This window comes from Corvus cornix, chromosome 4 (genome assembly GCF_000738735.6).
Source record: "Corvus cornix cornix isolate S_Up_H32 chromosome 4, ASM73873v5, whole genome shotgun sequence".
Classification (NCBI taxonomy): domain Eukaryota; kingdom Metazoa; phylum Chordata; class Aves; order Passeriformes; family Corvidae; genus Corvus; species Corvus cornix.
This window is the reverse complement of record NC_046334.1, coordinates 49,030,411-49,048,305: the sequence shown is the minus strand read 5'-3', so window position 1 is coordinate 49,048,305 and position 17,895 is coordinate 49,030,411. Positions and strand designations below refer to the sequence as shown.

General features: G+C 44.1%; 1 protein-coding gene across 2 annotated transcripts in view; it reads right to left on the bottom strand.

The window, feature by feature from the left end:
* Window positions 1-16,007, bottom strand: part of BEND4 (BEN domain containing 4) — a 31,230-nt gene extending 15,223 nt beyond the window's left edge. The window contains exons 1-2 of one of the 2 annotated variants that reach the window (XM_039550366.1): window positions 15,531-16,007; window positions 6,638-7,204 (exon numbers count right to left, since the gene is read on the bottom strand). In XM_039550366.1, coding sequence (XP_039406300.1) covers window positions 6,638-7,204; window positions 15,531-15,894 — 931 coding nt within the window. In that variant the 5' untranslated portion in view covers window positions 15,895-16,007. The remainder of the gene's footprint in view (window positions 1-6,637; window positions 7,205-15,530) is intronic. The other variant, XM_039550365.1, reaches the window with a different exon arrangement.
* Between the last annotated feature and the right edge of the window lie 1,888 nt (window positions 16,008-17,895).

The window sequence follows — 17,895 nt, the reverse complement described above, 5'->3', positions numbered from 1 at the left end:
TCCTGGTGTTTTGCAGAAGATGAATCCCTTAGCACTCAAGACCGTTTACCTCTGACTCACCAGTGAGGAGGAGAACTGGGAAGGGTGTACATCTACATCCACCCCGCTCAGGCCAGCAGCTGTTAGCTAAGACTGGCTCAGCACTGCAATGTGTCCTCCTTCACTTGACCTTGAGCGACGCTTCTCTCCGAGTTCATTGCAGGGCATTTCTAAATTGATGCTCGACTGTCAAAAAGATGTAACAAATGATAGGGAATGTGCTGACGAACCACAAGGCTGTGTGAATTTCTTATAACATTAATGGAGATGCCTTTGCTGCCTGAGATTTGGAAAAGTGTGCATGGTTTGGATTATTTTAGCTCATACAGTAATTTATTTCAATAGTCATCTGAAAGCCAGTGAAAGCTGCATGGATGGTCCACGAAGGTAAATTGTTTGGGGTGTGATGAGCTGGAAAAACAGCAAGGGGCAAGAAGAGGTGGAGGTTAGGATCTGTGGAGGAACTGATCTCAGTGCTCAAGAGCCTAAAAATTTGGATGTCTGTGACTGGATGGTAAAATAAAACCAGCACCCATTTGTAGTGACAGCATACAGCAGAAATCAAAAGAATCGACATAATACGTAGGAGGGTGTTAAAGATTTCCTAAACTGACCTACATGCCAACTGAAAACAGGGAAGGGAGAAAAATTGTAGGAAATATCCTATTACTTTTAAAATCCCTCTCAGCTGTGTTTTTCCAGGCAAATTTCTATGAATCTACCTCTGAAAAGCCATTGTACTTTTAATTTTCTTTTGCAATAGATTTCTTCCAGAAAAACAATGTTCCTCTCCCATATGCCCCTGGGATGTACACCTCTGCATAAACAACAGATTAAAAGAGATAAAACAAGGCAGCTGTGTATCTCATTTAAATGATGCTGCCGCATGCTCCTGTGGCTTTTATTTTTGTCTGTGCTCTCTCATGTTCCTTCTACTCATCAGAAGGAGCCCCCTCTTGCGATCCCTTTCAGCAGTGAAGTCTTCCCTTTGGAAGAGACATCCTCTATAAACCCCTCTACTACACATTTCTACTGCTGGTAACTAACAGAGAAACCAAGAAGTCCCCTGTGAGAAGGGACAGGTTTGTGCCACCAAAACCCAAATGTTTACTTGCAAAGGGCAAACCAAAGTTGAGACGAGGGAGTTCATCCTTGACAGGCTGGACTGCAGCTCCCCACAAAATTCCCACCAGCTCCTGTTCCTCAAGTAGGCCAAGAAAACTGATCTCCCAAATTCTTGTGGGTCTGTATCCAGAAACATGGAGAAAATAGATAAAGCAAGCCTGGTCTGCTGCAGTTACATGTCTCAGTAAGTTTTTGTACTCAGGTTGGTTTAGCAAAGTAAGCTGTCACCCCCAGCAGCAAGCAAAGCCGTGCTACAAATTCAAAGGGGTTCTTGTGCCAAACACTGGGTAACCGTGCTCGAGGCTCTCTGTTCTCACACTAACTTCACACTTTGAAGCTGAACAGCCCAACGAGGCCATAGATCAGACCAAAACATCCAGAACATCAAGGGAAACCAAAGAAGCAGTTAAATGTGAACATCAAGAAAAAGGACAAAAAAAAAAGGACATGAAAAAGTGTTCATCATAATCCTTGATGGCTGCTTTATCTATGCTGTGGCTGTGGTAGGCTCTTTGGAAACATGAGGCTCTGAAAGTATAAAGGCGACAGGAGTTGGAGGGAAAAGTAATATATTTTATTAGATCATCCAATAGTCAGGAAGAAGAGTCAAGCCTTGGGCACACAAAACCTCCTGGAAAGCTTGTCTAACTTTTTCAATTATGTTGCTATTAACTCTACCTGCAAATCCCAGTTTGCTTTGGCTGCATCCAGCCACTGCGAGTGCAGTCTCCATAGGTGACCAGGCCTCAACATTTGAGGGGGTTTTCCTTCCCCATCCCTCCGCTATTTGCTGGAGTACTTTTTGCTGCTCAGCTAACAAAGTAAGAATGATCATTGTATTTATCACACACTGCTTCATCTTAATTACTAATTTATACCTTTTCACTACTTTCAGACTGATTTATCCAAAACCACGCAGCAAAGCTGGGAGCACCAGGAGACAAACCCTAACTCATGATTATAGACCACTGCCTTAACCACCTGGAAACATTTTCTCCCTTTCAGGTAAGAAAGTGTGAGAAAATCATGCTGATAATAGTGAAGAACTGTTTAATACCCTCATATACTACATGGTTAAAACCCAGGTCTTACATGCAGCTCCACAAATATGTCTTTAAATTCACTACTGGGAATGTATCACAGCCACAGTAATTTCTGTATGGAGGAAAGGGACTAGGAGACACTTTGCTCCTTATGTGGATGGATTACTTTGCTTTGTTCTTGATAATCTCAAAACCTTAAAGAGCCAATGATGTTTGCCAAACTCCTTCCAAAAATTGCTTTAACTTTAATTATTTTTCAAAAGAAGACAAGATAACACACTGAATGAAAATCTTTCTCTTCTGTTCAGTTGAATTGAAAACTGAAAATGTTTGATTAATGTTTTTCCCTAAAAAAAAAAAAACAACGTATTGGGGAAACTGGACAAGTTGAAAGAAGTTAAAGTGCTCCAAATCCCAAGCACTGAAATACTAATTTTTCTTCATTTATTCTACAGCTGGAACAATTAAGATTTCACACAAATTTAAGTATTGTTTCAGTCAAATCAAACGGGTACTTTTTGAGAAAAAGAGATTCACCCATTCAGCAACCAAAATATATGCAATATTTTACCCATGTAATCATTTCTCTCCAGTGGTGATCTGCCAAAGAGTGATGCTAGGCTACAGACAAAAAGATCCTACAGAACTGAAGGGCTTCTACAGCAACAGGGCAGAGTCCTGAAAACTGAAAAATCTTATTTTCTGTGTCCAAAAGCTCCAGGAGGGTATGCCTTCTGTAATATTTGTTAAAACAGAAAAAAGTGTCATTGCCTTTACATCTGCTGAGAAAACACTCTTTTTCTCGGTAGTCTCTTTGTCAGCCTTGCTCTGCAAAGCTAGAGGCAGGGATGTATAGCAGCAACTATTTTTAGATTGCAAACTCTCATGGATTTTAAAAGGGCTTTTGCATATGGAAACTAAAAAAAAGAAATGCAAAGTATTTCAGGAGAAGGATAAAATGATTCATATTATACAGCAGAAGGGAAGGGTTGGTGCTTTTATATTCTGCTGGTAGAGTTGCTAGTGGGAGTCTCAGCAACTGTGGGGAAGGCATGGTGCACACTGCCACCACCCCACAGGGTACCCTGCCAGTCTCATCCAGCAGCTCTGGACTAGCTCCCCCAAGGATGAGAAGAAAAACCACTATGTAAAAAAATTCCTGCTCTTTCAGTGGCTTGATGGAGACAGTATGGCAGCATTCACACTCATATAGCCACCGCCTCAGTTGCCTCTCTGCCGCACTCATTGCCTTCCCTGGCCCATCAGATGCCCTGCATGAGGTGGATGAATGCTCAGGGAAGAAAGTTTGTGCTCTTAGATTACTTTGATGTGATAGATGGTGGCAGACAACACTGAAACACCGTAGAGGGCTTTCTGTCTCCCCCCTGAGGCATGCAACATCTTGATGGGCAAAAAAAAAAGGCTCAGAGAACAAGTGCCAGTTTCCATACAGAGCTGGGCATTTCAAGTCACAGAAAAATTACTGCCAGCTTTTTTGGTAGTAGAAGCTCACAGGAGCAAAATGAACATTAGTGACAAAAATAATTAGACATTGCCTTTAGGTGATTTTTGATTAACTTTGCTCAGTGGTGGCTGTGTGACTGCCTGAGGAGCTCTGTCCTACCATGTAGCAAAATTCAAGGGAGCTTCTGCGGCTCTTAACACTTCTCCAAACACATGGGTCATTTCAGATCTATCTGGATATGCCACCAGACAGCAGCAGATGTATCTGATGATGATTTTATGTTGGCAGATGAAGTCCTACCTCCTTGCACAATTTTTATGTTTGTCTGCTTCCTTTGATACACTGTTAACAAGGAGTTTCATGACTCCTGGGAGGTGTAAAATGACTATGATTATGAATGTTTATCACTTTTAAAGGGAGATGAAGGGTAAGTGTGATGACCCAGGTAAATACTAGCTGCTTAACCCAGCATTAATCCTAGCAAAATACAGGCAATCACAACGGGATCCAAATGACAAAGAACTAAAGAATATGTATGTAATTAATTCCAGTCAAAATGGTCATATGGAAAGTAGATCTTGCCAGACTAACCAGATTGTCATTCTTTGATGAGATTATAGGTTCACTCAAAAAAGTTAGGCTGAACAATATAAGATACCTAGACTCCTGAGGGGTATTTAACTTACTACCATGAGTTAGATTGCAAAAGTAGCAACACTCAACACCTAGTCTAGCAGACTAGAACATATATAGATTAGGAACCTGCTACTGACATCTCAAATAATTGTCATTGCAGGAATCATCATTAATAGATGTGTTTCTAGAAAGGTCCAACAGGGACTAACAACACCCTCAATACCATTCAACGTTTCTAACCAGTATAACAAAGTTAATTTAAAAACAACTAGAAAAATTCTGGATGATACAGAAATTGACAAATCAGCAACCAGTGGGCAAGTGGGACAGTGGGAGCAATCTGGAACACTTAGTACATGAACACAGACAATACAAGGTGTGTACTTCTAGGAAGAAATGTGCACAGAATGAGAAGCTCAGCTGCACAACCCACCAGGGAAACCATGGGTGCAAGCAAAGAGTCTATTCTCCTTTTTCAGGCTCATAGGAACATATTGCAGGCATTTGTAGTGCCCAAATTTTAAAGAAATTAGCAGGAGGGGAGAAAAAAACTGCAAAGAAGGATTCAGCTCATTTGAGGAGTTTCAAACAGTTCTGTTTGCTTTGTTTATTTAAAATGGAAATTAAGTCAGCTTTCAGTCTTTAAGTACTTTCAATCTGAAGAAGTACCAAGACCTATAGAGCACTTCATTTAGTGGAGCAAAGCATAAAAATCAATGGCTAAAAGCTGATTTCAGGTAGTCAGGCAGGGAACACGGCACATATTTTCACCAGTGTAATTAAGCACTGGAACCAAGTGTCAGGGTAAGAGATACAGCCGCTGCTCACCAGCGACTGGAGGCCTTCTGAGATACTGCTTGAGTCAAATACAAGTTATGCGTTAGTGAAAGTCAAAAAAATTACTGTGTTCAGTACAGGTGACTGAATGAAAGCTGTCAATCAGATTATGGACCCTACAGGGTCATTTTTGGTCTTATACACCTGAAGGTAAGACTCAACAGGAATTGGAAGTCCACACAATTCCCTTTGTCACGCAGTGTTACCAGATGATGTACTAACCACTGCTGAAACCAGTGACAGCACATGAGTTATGGTAACTCCACATTTTTGGGAGGGGTGAGGGAGTTACTCCAAATTTTCTGTTTTCTTTGCACCAAACAATGCTGCTTATGGGATTTGCCAGTATCCCTATGGACCAATGCACAGAAGAAAAACACAATGTGATATAAATAATGCATAGTACATCACTGATATCAGGGGAGAAGAATTATGAGGACTACTGCTTGCATTTTGCTCAGATTTTGCAACAGCCTCTACATATTGGGGCAATAGTTGGTTTCTGCCTTCTTCCTTTCTGCATAGTTAGGAGCTTTGAAGTATTTTCTCTCTTGCAGCTCATGCTATACTATACCTGCTTTTCTGCCATTCAGAGATTGTTCAACTAACTTTTCATGATCTACCCTAAGCACCTCAAATTCCGGTAAAAAAAGTGCAGTTTCCTAGTGTTTATACAAGTCAGAAGCATGTTGTATGCTTCTTTCCTTTGCTAAGTTCCAATTTGCTTTTAGTGTTACTATTTGAGGTTTTTTTTTGCCTGTGCTGAAAGTTTAGAAAATACAAGTCCAAGACACTTTGCTCTTATCCCACACCATTCTTCAAGTATCTTGGCGCACCTGAACAGTGAAAAGTCCTGGGTTTAAAGGGCAAGAGAAGCTTTTCACAGAAGGGGTTTCTATTTGATTGGTTTCTGTCCTTCTGCTCTCTCCCAGTGGCTTCCAGGTATTGCTGAACTGGAAAAGTTGTTAGGATTTTTTTTTTCAGATTTTATTTGAAGGTGAATAGGAGGAGATGTATTAATGCTTCTCACCAAACTAGCAGTAATTTAAAAGAAACTGTTCAAGGTAAAATCCAAATCTATTTCTGGTAAAACTATGGTGGAACTTTGTTTAGTTTCCTTGAGTAACCAAAAGAAGGAGCCCCAAAAGGGAACTAGGTTTACAATGTCACTTAAATAACAAGACAGATAAAGAGTTACAAAATCATATGCTTGAAATTACTACAACAAACCACCTGATATTTGGAATTTGGGGTTGCAAGTACATCCCTACCTGAACACAGCCAACTAGTGTAGGACTCAAGATTCATATAGAGGAGTATCACCAGGTAATTTTCCACTGGGCACAGCTATAGGAATTTTGGCTGGAGACAAATTCCAGTGTTTGATTACTATGATCACAACCTTAAAAAAATTACTAGAACTTGAAATACACTATTACCCAAACTATTTTTATCACTGAATGGCAACATTATATGGCAGGGGATTATTTACCTGGAATGCTCTCCAACTTTCTACGAAGCTCCTCATTCTCTTGTTGCAATGAAATTACCTCCTGCTCTAGCTCTTGACACCGAGGGCAGTAACCTTCTTCCTCTTCCTCTTCTTCCTCCTCTGGAAGTGTAGAAGATGATGGATGACCATGAGATTCTGATGTTGCTGGAGATGTCCATCCACCTAAAGTGTGTACTGGAGAGGTTGAAAGTGGATCCACATCTGCCAAATGGCTAAAATCATTTATTGATGAGGTGTTCTGAGAAGGGAAGCTCCCAGAAAGCAAATAGTTCTGAAGGGAATCGGTAAAAACTCTCAGAAAGGCTGAGGTTTGTTGTTTCTTTTGCATATACTGCATCTCTATGTCTAAAATGTCTGACGTCTGACTATGGACCACTTTCCCGAGCTGACATTGCTCTTGTCTTTCACTATAATTTGGGTTTTCCTGCTTTATACAAGAAATCATGGACTGAGAGTGATTGTTGTCCAGCAGTTTTCCACCACAATTTAAGAGACTTAGAACCCGGCTGCATTGTTGGGCAAAGGCATCCAGAATCATTCGACTCTCTGCAACAAAAGAAAAGATGAATCACAGAAACCTAATGCAAAAGGTTATGCCAAGGCAGCAGCAGCTAGATGAATGTACACAACTGTTTACAGCAGCATGCATTTTATTTCTGAACACATTAAAATTATGGCTTCTGCTTTAATACTTCTGCAACACTGTGATTTAAAACAATCCTGACTTTGTTTCTATTTTGAGAGTGCCCTTGTGCCCTTGCTGTTAATCAGAAATGCATTGTGATGATAGACACTGCTTACTGACATCTTCTTTCAGAGGGATTAAGTCAGGAAAATGGGGAAGAAAATAAAAATTCCATCCAATTTGCTACAAGTAAAAGTTCAAGTAAGTACTTCCCTGAAAGCCTATTTCAAGCTGCTGGAGGGCATTGTCTGTACATCTTTGTAGGACTTTGCACCACACCTTTGTCCTTCGCCCGGTTCCTCTCCAACAAGGCTTTCAAGCTTTGTTTTTTTCTCCTTTTTGTCTTTGATGCACTTGTTTGACATTGGGCACAGGACACTCCACAAAACTGACCCCCAATTCTACGGACTTTGCTTCTGTTTCTTTTGTTCTAGGTTCCAGATATGTCCAGGAACAACTCAGAGTGATAAGCACTGACTCCTCTTCTTAAATCGAGCAAAAACACCCTACAGGTTTGCGGGCAGGCCAGTACAGTGAAGAGTGGAGTTCTTCAAGATGCTCTGGATTCAATCAGGAAACTGCATAGGGTTGTGCAGCAGTTTCTGGGGGCAGCAGCTCAGCTATGGAAGTAGGATAGGGATGCCGTGCTGCACGTAGTCAGCTTTGCCTCTAATGACAGGAGGTGTCATATCTCAGGGAGCAATAGCAGCTTCAAGCTAAACCTACGCAGTAGGATGGCTCATTTCTGCAATGTCTACATGTATAGCACAAGCTGCTGTAATACTTCTGGGACCCAGATAGAAAATGACCAAGATATTTATGACACGACCTGTTCGGCTCCCCAGTAAAAATAGTGCTTTTTAATTTTTTTTAGCTTATTCAAAGCTAAGTTCCTCTAGGTATCTAAACAGAGGTAACTAACGTTTTGCATAAGAAAAAAAAGACTGGTGGGTTAAAGTGCTGCCAATTTTGGAGAGCACTTCTCAGGCAGGCTTGACTTTTAGAAAGTGGCAAACGCATTTACTTTTGAAAAGGCAACCTGCTACAGATGCATGAGACTAAGCACCCCAGACCTTCATTTACCTTCACTTCATCAGTAGCCTCATCACACTCATAATACATAAAGAACAGAAGCGTTCAGAATTCAGGTCTTTAAGAGGTACCACTTTTCACAGCACTTCTTCAAGATCCAGAAGATACCCTGTCTGCTGGAAAATCTACTTCACACTGAGGCTAGTACCGCTGGCCTGAAGAATATTTGAAACAACACTAATTTGCATTTGCACCATCCTCCAGATCTCTGCAAAGAGGGCAGGGCTGAAGCAGCACACAAATACTTTCAGTCTTGAATGCAGCCAGAGGAGACCTCCCTGACACAAAACCCTAGGATATGATCTCCTGAGGACTTAACTGAAAGAACAGGAACCTGGGGTGGGCAGAGCAAGCCCAAGCCCAGTGCTGGGTCACGAGGTTGCCCAGGGCCATGCAGGGATTGCCCAGGGACTCTGTGTGAAGGACTGGAGTAGCCCTAAGACCACTTCAAGCATCCTCACCATCAGCCTCCTGCGTTTACACACCGTACCACACTCCTGTAAATGAGTTCAGACTAACGAGGGTGGATTTCTACAACACATCTTTGATCCAAAGCATTATGCAATACCCTCTGCCCACACTACAAACTCCAAAGGGCAGAAATGCACAGGCACTGCTGCCCCCTTTGCAAGGGGGTGCCAGTGAGGTGCCAGGTGCTCTGTAGTGTCCATTATCCACTGCCTTTCCTTCTCTTTTTCTACACTAACCTAAGGCCAGATGCCTTTAACCCTTATAGTCAATGCCACTGCAAAACAACACAGCACAACAGATGTAATACGACTTAAAAGAAGAGAATCCTGGTGACATGGCAACTTTCTAGCTGAGACCTGATAAACCAAAAGGAAATCAGGAAATTCAAGCATCACTAACAACCTCAAGATGTGTTTTCTTTGCCTTATTTCTTTCCATATTTCCCCTTTAAAATTATTACAGGATGATATTGACTGTAACTTTGGAATCCCACGACAGAATTTCTTTTCATTCATTTTAATCCTATAATCTGATTCCAGACCTGAAGTCATATATACTGTTTGTATTTTAATCATTATTGTCCCTGTTCACAAAACAGTCACTTATTCCTTGCATATCCTTGTTGCATGGGGACAAGATATGAATGAAACAACTGCAAAGGGATTAGACTATTATAAGAGATGTTATTCTAATATTATGGTTTATTCTAAAACCAGCAAAAAGTAACCTGACATTCAAATTACTAGTTTTGAAGAATACCAAAATACACATTAACATCAGTAAAGATTAATTAATTAAAACTAATTATTAGTTTTGTTTTAAAATTTAATGCATTAGACACATTCACTGTGATAATGGTTTAAAATGCAACTGAAATTTTATACAGAAATGACATTATTGATTTAATCTTCAGTATCAGATCTACTACAAGGACACAGTAACAGCAATTACTGTTTTTTTTCTTAACTTCAACCCATACTCAAAGACATAAAAATGAGCCATGACAAAGCAGGGCTCATTTGAAAGGCTAGCCCAGAGATGCACAAATGCTTTTTTTGTGGGTACTGCTGGGCAGCAATAGTGAGGGATGCTCTCAGCACATATTCTGGAAATATCTGTCTCTGTGCTGAAGTAGGTTCTGCTTTGAAGATACTTCTACACCAGTAATGGTGCACACATCCACAGTCTGAACAACCCTAAATGAGAATGATAACTACAGTAATTTCTTATGATGGAGAAAAAAATAAAAACAAATGCTGCCCATTTAGCATATATTGTAGAGATTGGGATTTCAGCTTTTACAGACTGACTGTAATTAGAAATGCAAGCACTGTGCAGTGTCTAATCACCTAAGAAATGACAAAAAGTTGTTTTTATGTGATTACTACTGAATAAACACCAGTCTATGATTCTTAATTGATTTAATATAATGTATGTATTTTCTGTGAAAGTAGGATTCTATTGAAATCACTGTGCTGGACTAAAACAGTGTAAGCAGTTTATTAAAGTCTTATTGTGATATTCCTTTTCCTTATAACCTTGCTCACCAACCATGTAATTCTAATGTCTCAGACCCCAGAGTCTTTAGTCTTACAGAACTTCTATTGACTTTAACAAGACATTTGCCTGGAGGTGGACTTGCTGGATAAGACTCATAAAGTGCTAAGAGAATAGGATTAAATTGCTAAAAGCGTAAGTATTCCTAACTAGATTATTTGAGACTGCAAGCAACCAGAAGATACTATCATATGGTAAATCAGGTACCAGCTCCCAAATACAGCATTCATCTTTACATCTTTTTCTCAATGATGATGGACTAGGCGATCTTCTTAGCTATTCAACTGCCAGACTGAAAACAGGGTTTAGTATGAGCAAACATCTGAAACTCAATCTGATAACTTACACTAAGGCACCAGAAAAGATGTCTGGAAAATTTGGCAGGTTAACTTCAGCTTTTTCTACACCTAAAGATCTTTTCAATACTTAGATCAGACAGCTTTATTAATAAGACATTGTGTTGGGTCTCAGTAGCTCTGGATTCAGGTTGTGGCTTTTCCATAGTTTCCTTTGTATTCTTGGGCAGCCAGTTTAAAAAGTCATCTTTATAAGTACTGAGTGGATCTGAATGCCATACATTCTCCCCTGCAGGGAATGTATTCATTGGTATTTAATTTTCAGCAAGATTGTGACGTTTGGGTTCCTTAGCAATTTCAATCATCTCACTCTTCACCTTGCAGTGACTCAGCCCTCTCACCTGATTATTTATATTTCTTGATTTGTTTATTATAATATTCTTATTAATTGAGATCCTGGGGCAGCAGCCTTGTACCCCTTGAACTGGCCTTTATCCAAACATAGAGACTTAGTCATTATGCTTTTAGATATGACCATCGCTGTAGATATCTGTGCTTAGGTCACAAAATTGAGAGCATCTGACACCTCCTATGACTAAGAGATGGTTTTTTGGGCATCGTGCATGAAAATCATCAAGAAGGTCCAGTAGATCAAGACGACAAGTGTCTGGCCATTTCAGTACTGATCTAAGAGATCTACTTCCAGATGAGGGCTCCCAATTCCTAAGATAAGGCCAAAACACTGGTCTTTACCTTTGCTGTTCACAGAACAAACAGTTTTTCTCTCTGGGCATGACAGAGCTTAATTAACTGGTCATGTTAAATACGCCATATTTTTAGCACTGCTAAAAGGTGTTACCAGCTCTGCTGGAAAGCTTCTTCCTCTGCTTTCCATGAAAGCCCACCCTAAATTTTAAGCTGCCCTGCAAGGTTTGCATCATGCTTTCCTAAGGAAAAGGACTTTCTTTGGTGGATTATGGTACTGTTCAATGCACATGATACCAAAGACAGAGATACACATTGTTTTCATACCAGGAAAATAATCTGAACATATTAACAAAGAATTGGCATTTTACAGAAGAAAATGGGTATCTGCTGGTGCTTTGACTGAATCCATTGCATTACTCATAGAAGCAACAGCAGTCAGAGTAACCACTAGAGGAGACAGAAGGATTGTGTTGCAGTGCAGCTTCACATTTCTCATTGTAAGATGACATTTCTCATGCAGGATCTTTCCCCACATGATGGGCACTTGAGCTAAATTTTTCTTCACCATGGCAGTGGGTGGAGAACACCTGCTTTTCCTCCCTTCCCTAGTCCTTCTTCCTGCAATTCTGCTGAAGTATGGAAGTGAGTGGTCTCTTAGAAAGCAACTGAGGGAAAATTTGGTCACTCTTGGGAAGAGCTCTAACCATTAGAAAAAGCTGCAAAAATATGGAAGCATCTTTAGTCATGACTGAGTTTGAGGTGCCCACTCTAAAAAGCAAATTTGGAGCTGTGAATCCCAAGAGGCCAGAAATGTTATGCCTGAAGTTTAAGAATCAACCGCATTAAGTGTTTAAGTTGCTGGCACAGTTAGGCATCCCAGGAGCGGTGTTTTACGAGCTATTTGCTCACTGTTGCCTGCACAAGTGAAAAGGTATCCCTGAAACTGAACTTAGGAAATGGGTGTCCCTACAAAAGTAACCTACAGCACTCCACTCTTTTATTCAACTAAGCACCTGCCAGGTGCTGAGGGTAAACTAAGTGGGAAAACTGTACACATCATGGATGGTGACTGCCTTGTGGAGAACGCACATACAGCTGGACACCTGCTAAGGGGATGATCTGTCCCTCCCTACAACACCCACCACTTGAGATGAACCTGCGGCTAAGACGTGTTCTGGGCCTGCTCTCCTCACTGCTGTGGGGAGCCAAGAGACTTTGCTGGCCAAATACAGGGTGACTGCGCACGGAGCACATGCAAATGCTCCCACTCACCAGGGGCAAAACCCCAGCTCTGCTTCCCCAGAGGCAGCCTGAGCTATTAAATTGGCTCACACATTAGTTAAGAGGACTTCAAGCCTTTGGACAATGGGAGTACCTCACATATGTACAGCTCTGGAGTCCCAACTAGCTCCCTGCTTGTCTGAGTGGTGCTATGGCTCCCAAGCACAAGGTGCAGGGTATTACTCCATCACCAAGCAGGAAGGACAGGCACATAGCTCAGCAAAGCATCCCTACCTCTGCGATTAAAATACCCAGGAGATCTAAACCTTGCCTATTGCTTTATAGAATCACAGAATGTTTTGGGTTGGAAGGGACCTTAAAGTTCATCTAGTTCCAAACCCCTTGCTGTGGGCAGAGACACCTCCCACTAGACCAGGTTACTCAGACACCCATCCGACCCAGCCTTAAACACTGCCAGGGATGGAGCATCCACAGCTTCTCTGGGCAGCCTGTTCCAGTGCCTCATCGTGCTCACAGTGAAAAATTTTTTCTGTATATCTAACCTAAATTTCCCATCTTCCAGTTTGAACCCATTACTCCTTGTCCTGTCACTTCGGTTCCTCTTGAAGAGTTCCTCTACAGCTTCCTTGTGGGCCCTTCTAAGATATTGGAAGGCTGCTATGAGGTGTCCACACAGCCTTCTCTTACCCAGGCTGAACGGCCCCCATGTTCTCAGCCTGTCTTCATAGGGAGGTGCTCCAGTCCCCTTAACAACTTCGTGGGCCATCTCTGTTAACAACTATCAGCTTCTGGTAACAACTTGTGTAAAATACCCCTTGTACACACCAGACCAAGTTTCTGGTCTGTTTTCTCCTGTTCTGTTTCTCTCGGTACTTAAGTCTGAGCAAAGGGTAAGTTGGGACCCATTTAGGAACCTAAAGTAAAGCCTGAACGTGCAGTTGAAGGGACAGGGACTTCAAAGAACTTTGGTGCACGAATGGCAGTCCCTTGACTATCTCTTTCTTTAGCATAGGACTGAATCAAGGACAAGCTCTGAAGCCTGCTCTAGTGCCTGGTTAGTGCAATGTACACAGGAAGAAGAAAGTCCAAACTTCTGCTCATCAAAGCCCAGAGGGCTTTGCTGTGAATATGGCCTCGTATATCATCTACCAGACAGCTGAATGTTTTCCATGGCATAATCTGCTTCTGTAAAGAAATGTAGGTGTCACATTTATCATCAGTGTTTTGATTATGGGCCACAAAGAATACTTAAATACCACCATTTGGGCATTTCATATAAGAAGCAATTTCATTAAAAAAGATTAGCTTCTGCCACGGATCACAGAACCATGCCCCAGAGATGTGAATTCTCTGGATAATCTATTCAAGTGTTAAACTTTTTTGGTAAAGTACTTGAATTATTTGTAACAAGACATGCTAAATTCATCCAGCACAAGGCTACTTCTAAGTGAAAACAGGCATTAAAACATAGCCATATATCCTATTAACTAGCGTATCTCCCTGTTTAGTAAGGAAATGTCATCACATTTGTTACAAAGGCAAACAGCAACATACCAAAACAGGATCCAATTTTTCTAAATAAATAAATCAATGATGTGTCAAAAATTAACAGATGAGTTAATATACCCGATGTTATCAAAACCAGATGGTGCTTCATAATATTCATCCTGTTCAGTCAAACCCTGAATATATTCTGGACCATCAGTATATAAAATAGGATGCTGCTATTTGTGATGGCAAACAAAAGCAATCATGCCTGCCAAGCACATACTATAACAGGCAGCATTTCAGCTCTGCTAGACAGAAAGTAATTAGAATGCTTTTAATGTCCAAAAGAATGATGCTGATAGGCTGCCACAGATGTGTAGATTTATGAATATTTATATGGTGGTTTATAGCTGACACTTTTATCAGTTGAAGAAGATAAAATATCTGCCTGACTCAAAAGCCTGACAGTCAGGTTAATAAAATCTCATTAAAGAGAATGACCTATGCAATTATATAGGATTTATTGTAATTCATTTTTGATTGTACTCTGCTTAAAGATGCAATTTCCCATTTCCTGATGCCAAATTTAGGTTGCATATCAAGATCTACGTGGTTTTTAACTCCAAGCCATCACTAGAGGAAAGATATGCATTCAGCATCTCGGTATCTTACACCTTTAAAGAAAAAAAAAACACACAATTTGATCTCCTGTTTGTCACTGCATCTTATGAAAACGGTGCAGGCAAGCAGCCGATCTATTTTCTTTCTGTTAAAATCACCACCTCTCTATCAGCAGCCTCTCCATTGCCAGCAGCTCCTCCGGTAGCCGGCCCCAGCCTGCCGCCCTCCCCGGCGGAGCGGAGCGGGGCTGAGCGGAGCGGAGCGGCCGGCCCGGGGCTCCCCCCGTCCGCCCCCGGCAGCAGCAGCAGCAGCAGCAGCAGCAGCAGCTCCCTCCCGCAGGTGCGCACCGGCCGGGGGGCGCCCGCCCCGCCAAGTGCTGCGCGGCTGCCGGCACAGTCCCCGCCGCCACCCCCTGCCCACCGCCCCGGGGGCGACGCCGGCCGGGCAGCGGCCCCGCCCGCCCCGGGAACTTCAGCGATGCCCGACCGACGGACGGACCCAGCCGCCCGCCCCGTCCCCGCCCGCATCCAGCCCCGGGGCGCCCGGGCCGCCAGCCCCGAGCGGGGGGACCCCGCGGGGGTCGCGCCCTTCGCCAGCCGCCCGGGAGAGGGATGCGCGTGTCGGCGGGGGAGCCCGCAGCCCCCATCCCGCTCCCGCCTGCTGCAAAGTGCCCCGCGAAGTTGCGCGGAGGAAAGAGAGGAGTTGCGGGTACCTGCGCTCAGCTCCGCGCCGCCGCCCCCCGCCGCCGCCGGGCAGGGGCCGTAGCGGCCCGAGGAGCTCGGGGCCGGCGGCGGCGGGCGGGGGTGGCCCTGGGCAGCGCCGGGGGCGGCGGCGGGGCGGGCGGGCCCGTTGGGGAAGGGGCCGTGCGGCGCGTAGGGCAGCGGCTCGGCGGCGTGCGGGAAGGGCTGCCCCGCTCCGCGCCCCCGGGGCACCTCCACCATGGTGGGTCTCTCATAGCGCTTGGCCAGCGCCGCCCGCTTCCCGGGGAAGGTCTTCAGGACGCTGTAGGGACCCCGCTGCTTGTAGATTTTGGGGGTGCTGGGCCCCTCCTCCGCCGGCTGCATCTCCTCCTCCATCCTCCGCCGCCTCCCCCGGCGCGGCGCGGCCCCGCTCCGGGGCTGTGTCTGCCGCCGCCGCGGCTCGTCTCTGTGGCACGGCGGAGCCCCGGCGCGGCGGGGCGCCGGCCTGATTGACAGGCGGCCGCGCCAATGCCTGGAGGGAGACGGGCGGCGACCGGCAAGTGTTTAGGGTAATCTCTGCTAATGGCAGCGGGGGTGGGGAGGCGGGCGCTGGCGGGGCCGCCGGCGCCCCCGGCACCCCCCCGCGGGGGCAGGTGAGCTGCGGGGCGGGGGACGAGCGGCCGCGGAGCCCCCCCGCCTCCGTCCGGCCGCGCCCGGCCCGAGGGGGCCGCGGGCTACGGCACCGCCCCGGCCCGCCGAGCGACGGCCGCCGCAAAAACTTTGTGTCCCCTCGGCCGGGCGCGGAGCCCCGCCGCCCGCCGGCCATCCCTCCCTCCCTCCCTTCCTCTCCCCGCACGGAGCGAGTCGCGGGCCCGCCTCCCCGGTTAGTAGGGGTGACATAAATAATGCCATAAATAAAAGTATTTGGGAGTCCAGGACCTGTCAGAGTTGATTAGGGCACAGAGGACATTTTCTTTCTCATTATGCAAAAGCGTTTCATGGCGAAATAAAAGAGGTTTCGCTGTAACTCATGCATGTCAGATTTCCAGGAATCCGAGAGATTAATCACATTTAACATTATTTGCAACGCCCCCCGTCCGCTTTTTCCAAACTGCTTAAATGGGGCGGACGCGTGGGGCACAAGCTGGTCCCGCTTCCCCCGCTCACGTTCCCCCAGTCGCCTGCCCGGGCTCTTTCAGGGACAGTTAAGAAATAATGAAACGATGGTGAAAGACAGGAGGAGAATGAGATGCCATCGAGAGACGTTTCTGAGAAATGGTGGAGATCTGGGTGAGATGGGAGACAGCTGAAACCGAATGATATGTTGAAGAAAAATAAACGATAACAAACTGCTCGCTTGCTCTCCCCATTCTTTTCTGCGAGGCAATTTTATATTTTGCATTAACATTTCCCTTCTTCTGTCCCACTTCTCGCCTGCTTCTGTTGCTATAATTTATCAGGATTACAATAAACCCTCTGGCTTGTGGAAGTAAAATTGCAGAACACCTTAGTTGTATTTAAGTGGTGGCAGTGGGAAATCATTCCTCTGTTATCACGTGGAGTTTGGGCCACTTATTGTGGTCATCGCTCTCCCATTTCAGCTTTTTTTATTTAGTCAGAGTTGGGCTTGCTGGAAATGAAAAGCAACCCTTCTCTACAGATGGTAATTAACTCCCCCGATCGTCAACCCATCTACTGCAGAAAAGTGGAGCTGAGTTCTACAAGTCAGGCATTCTTTTCATGCAGGGTGTACCAGGACCTGGTTTTGGTTTTGATTTTTTTGACAAGTAGAATAAATTGATTCATTGTAGCAGCCAAAAGCATCTAAGTAAAAGGCTAGTGTAATAGAAATCGCTGTTTTAGCTAAGCAGAATCAATCATAAGTCTCTGTTTCCTGACTGAGTCTGATCACTTGTGCTTAAAAAAAAAAAAAATTGCACTGTAATGCACAAGAAAGACTGGAAATATGTGTGAGAGAAACTGTTCCCACTCAGAAATTAAATATGTCCTCTGCCTTGTCTCATCTGACTGCCCTCTGCCACAGCAGCTATTGGAGTTCAGTACTAAAATTGTATAAAGTTAGTATTAGACTCTTTTAGACTCTTAATAGATTCAAAGAAACAATCCAAAATTACTTTCTCAGGTGTCAACTATTTTCATAGAGCTCACTACTCTTTGGTGTAGATGCATACCCCTCAGCTCCTCATGGAGGAGACAACCCTTGCCTAACATGAGTCCCGTACAGATGAAGAAAAACAGGGGTGACAGGTCATGTCCTCGAGGCAGAGGGTCCAGGGATCCAGGCAGATCATTGGGCAGATGCTGGTTCTCCATGGACAGGAAGAAAGAAGCAGGTTTGGAGTTAATGGGGCTCAAGGCCACTGAAATGAGGCGGGG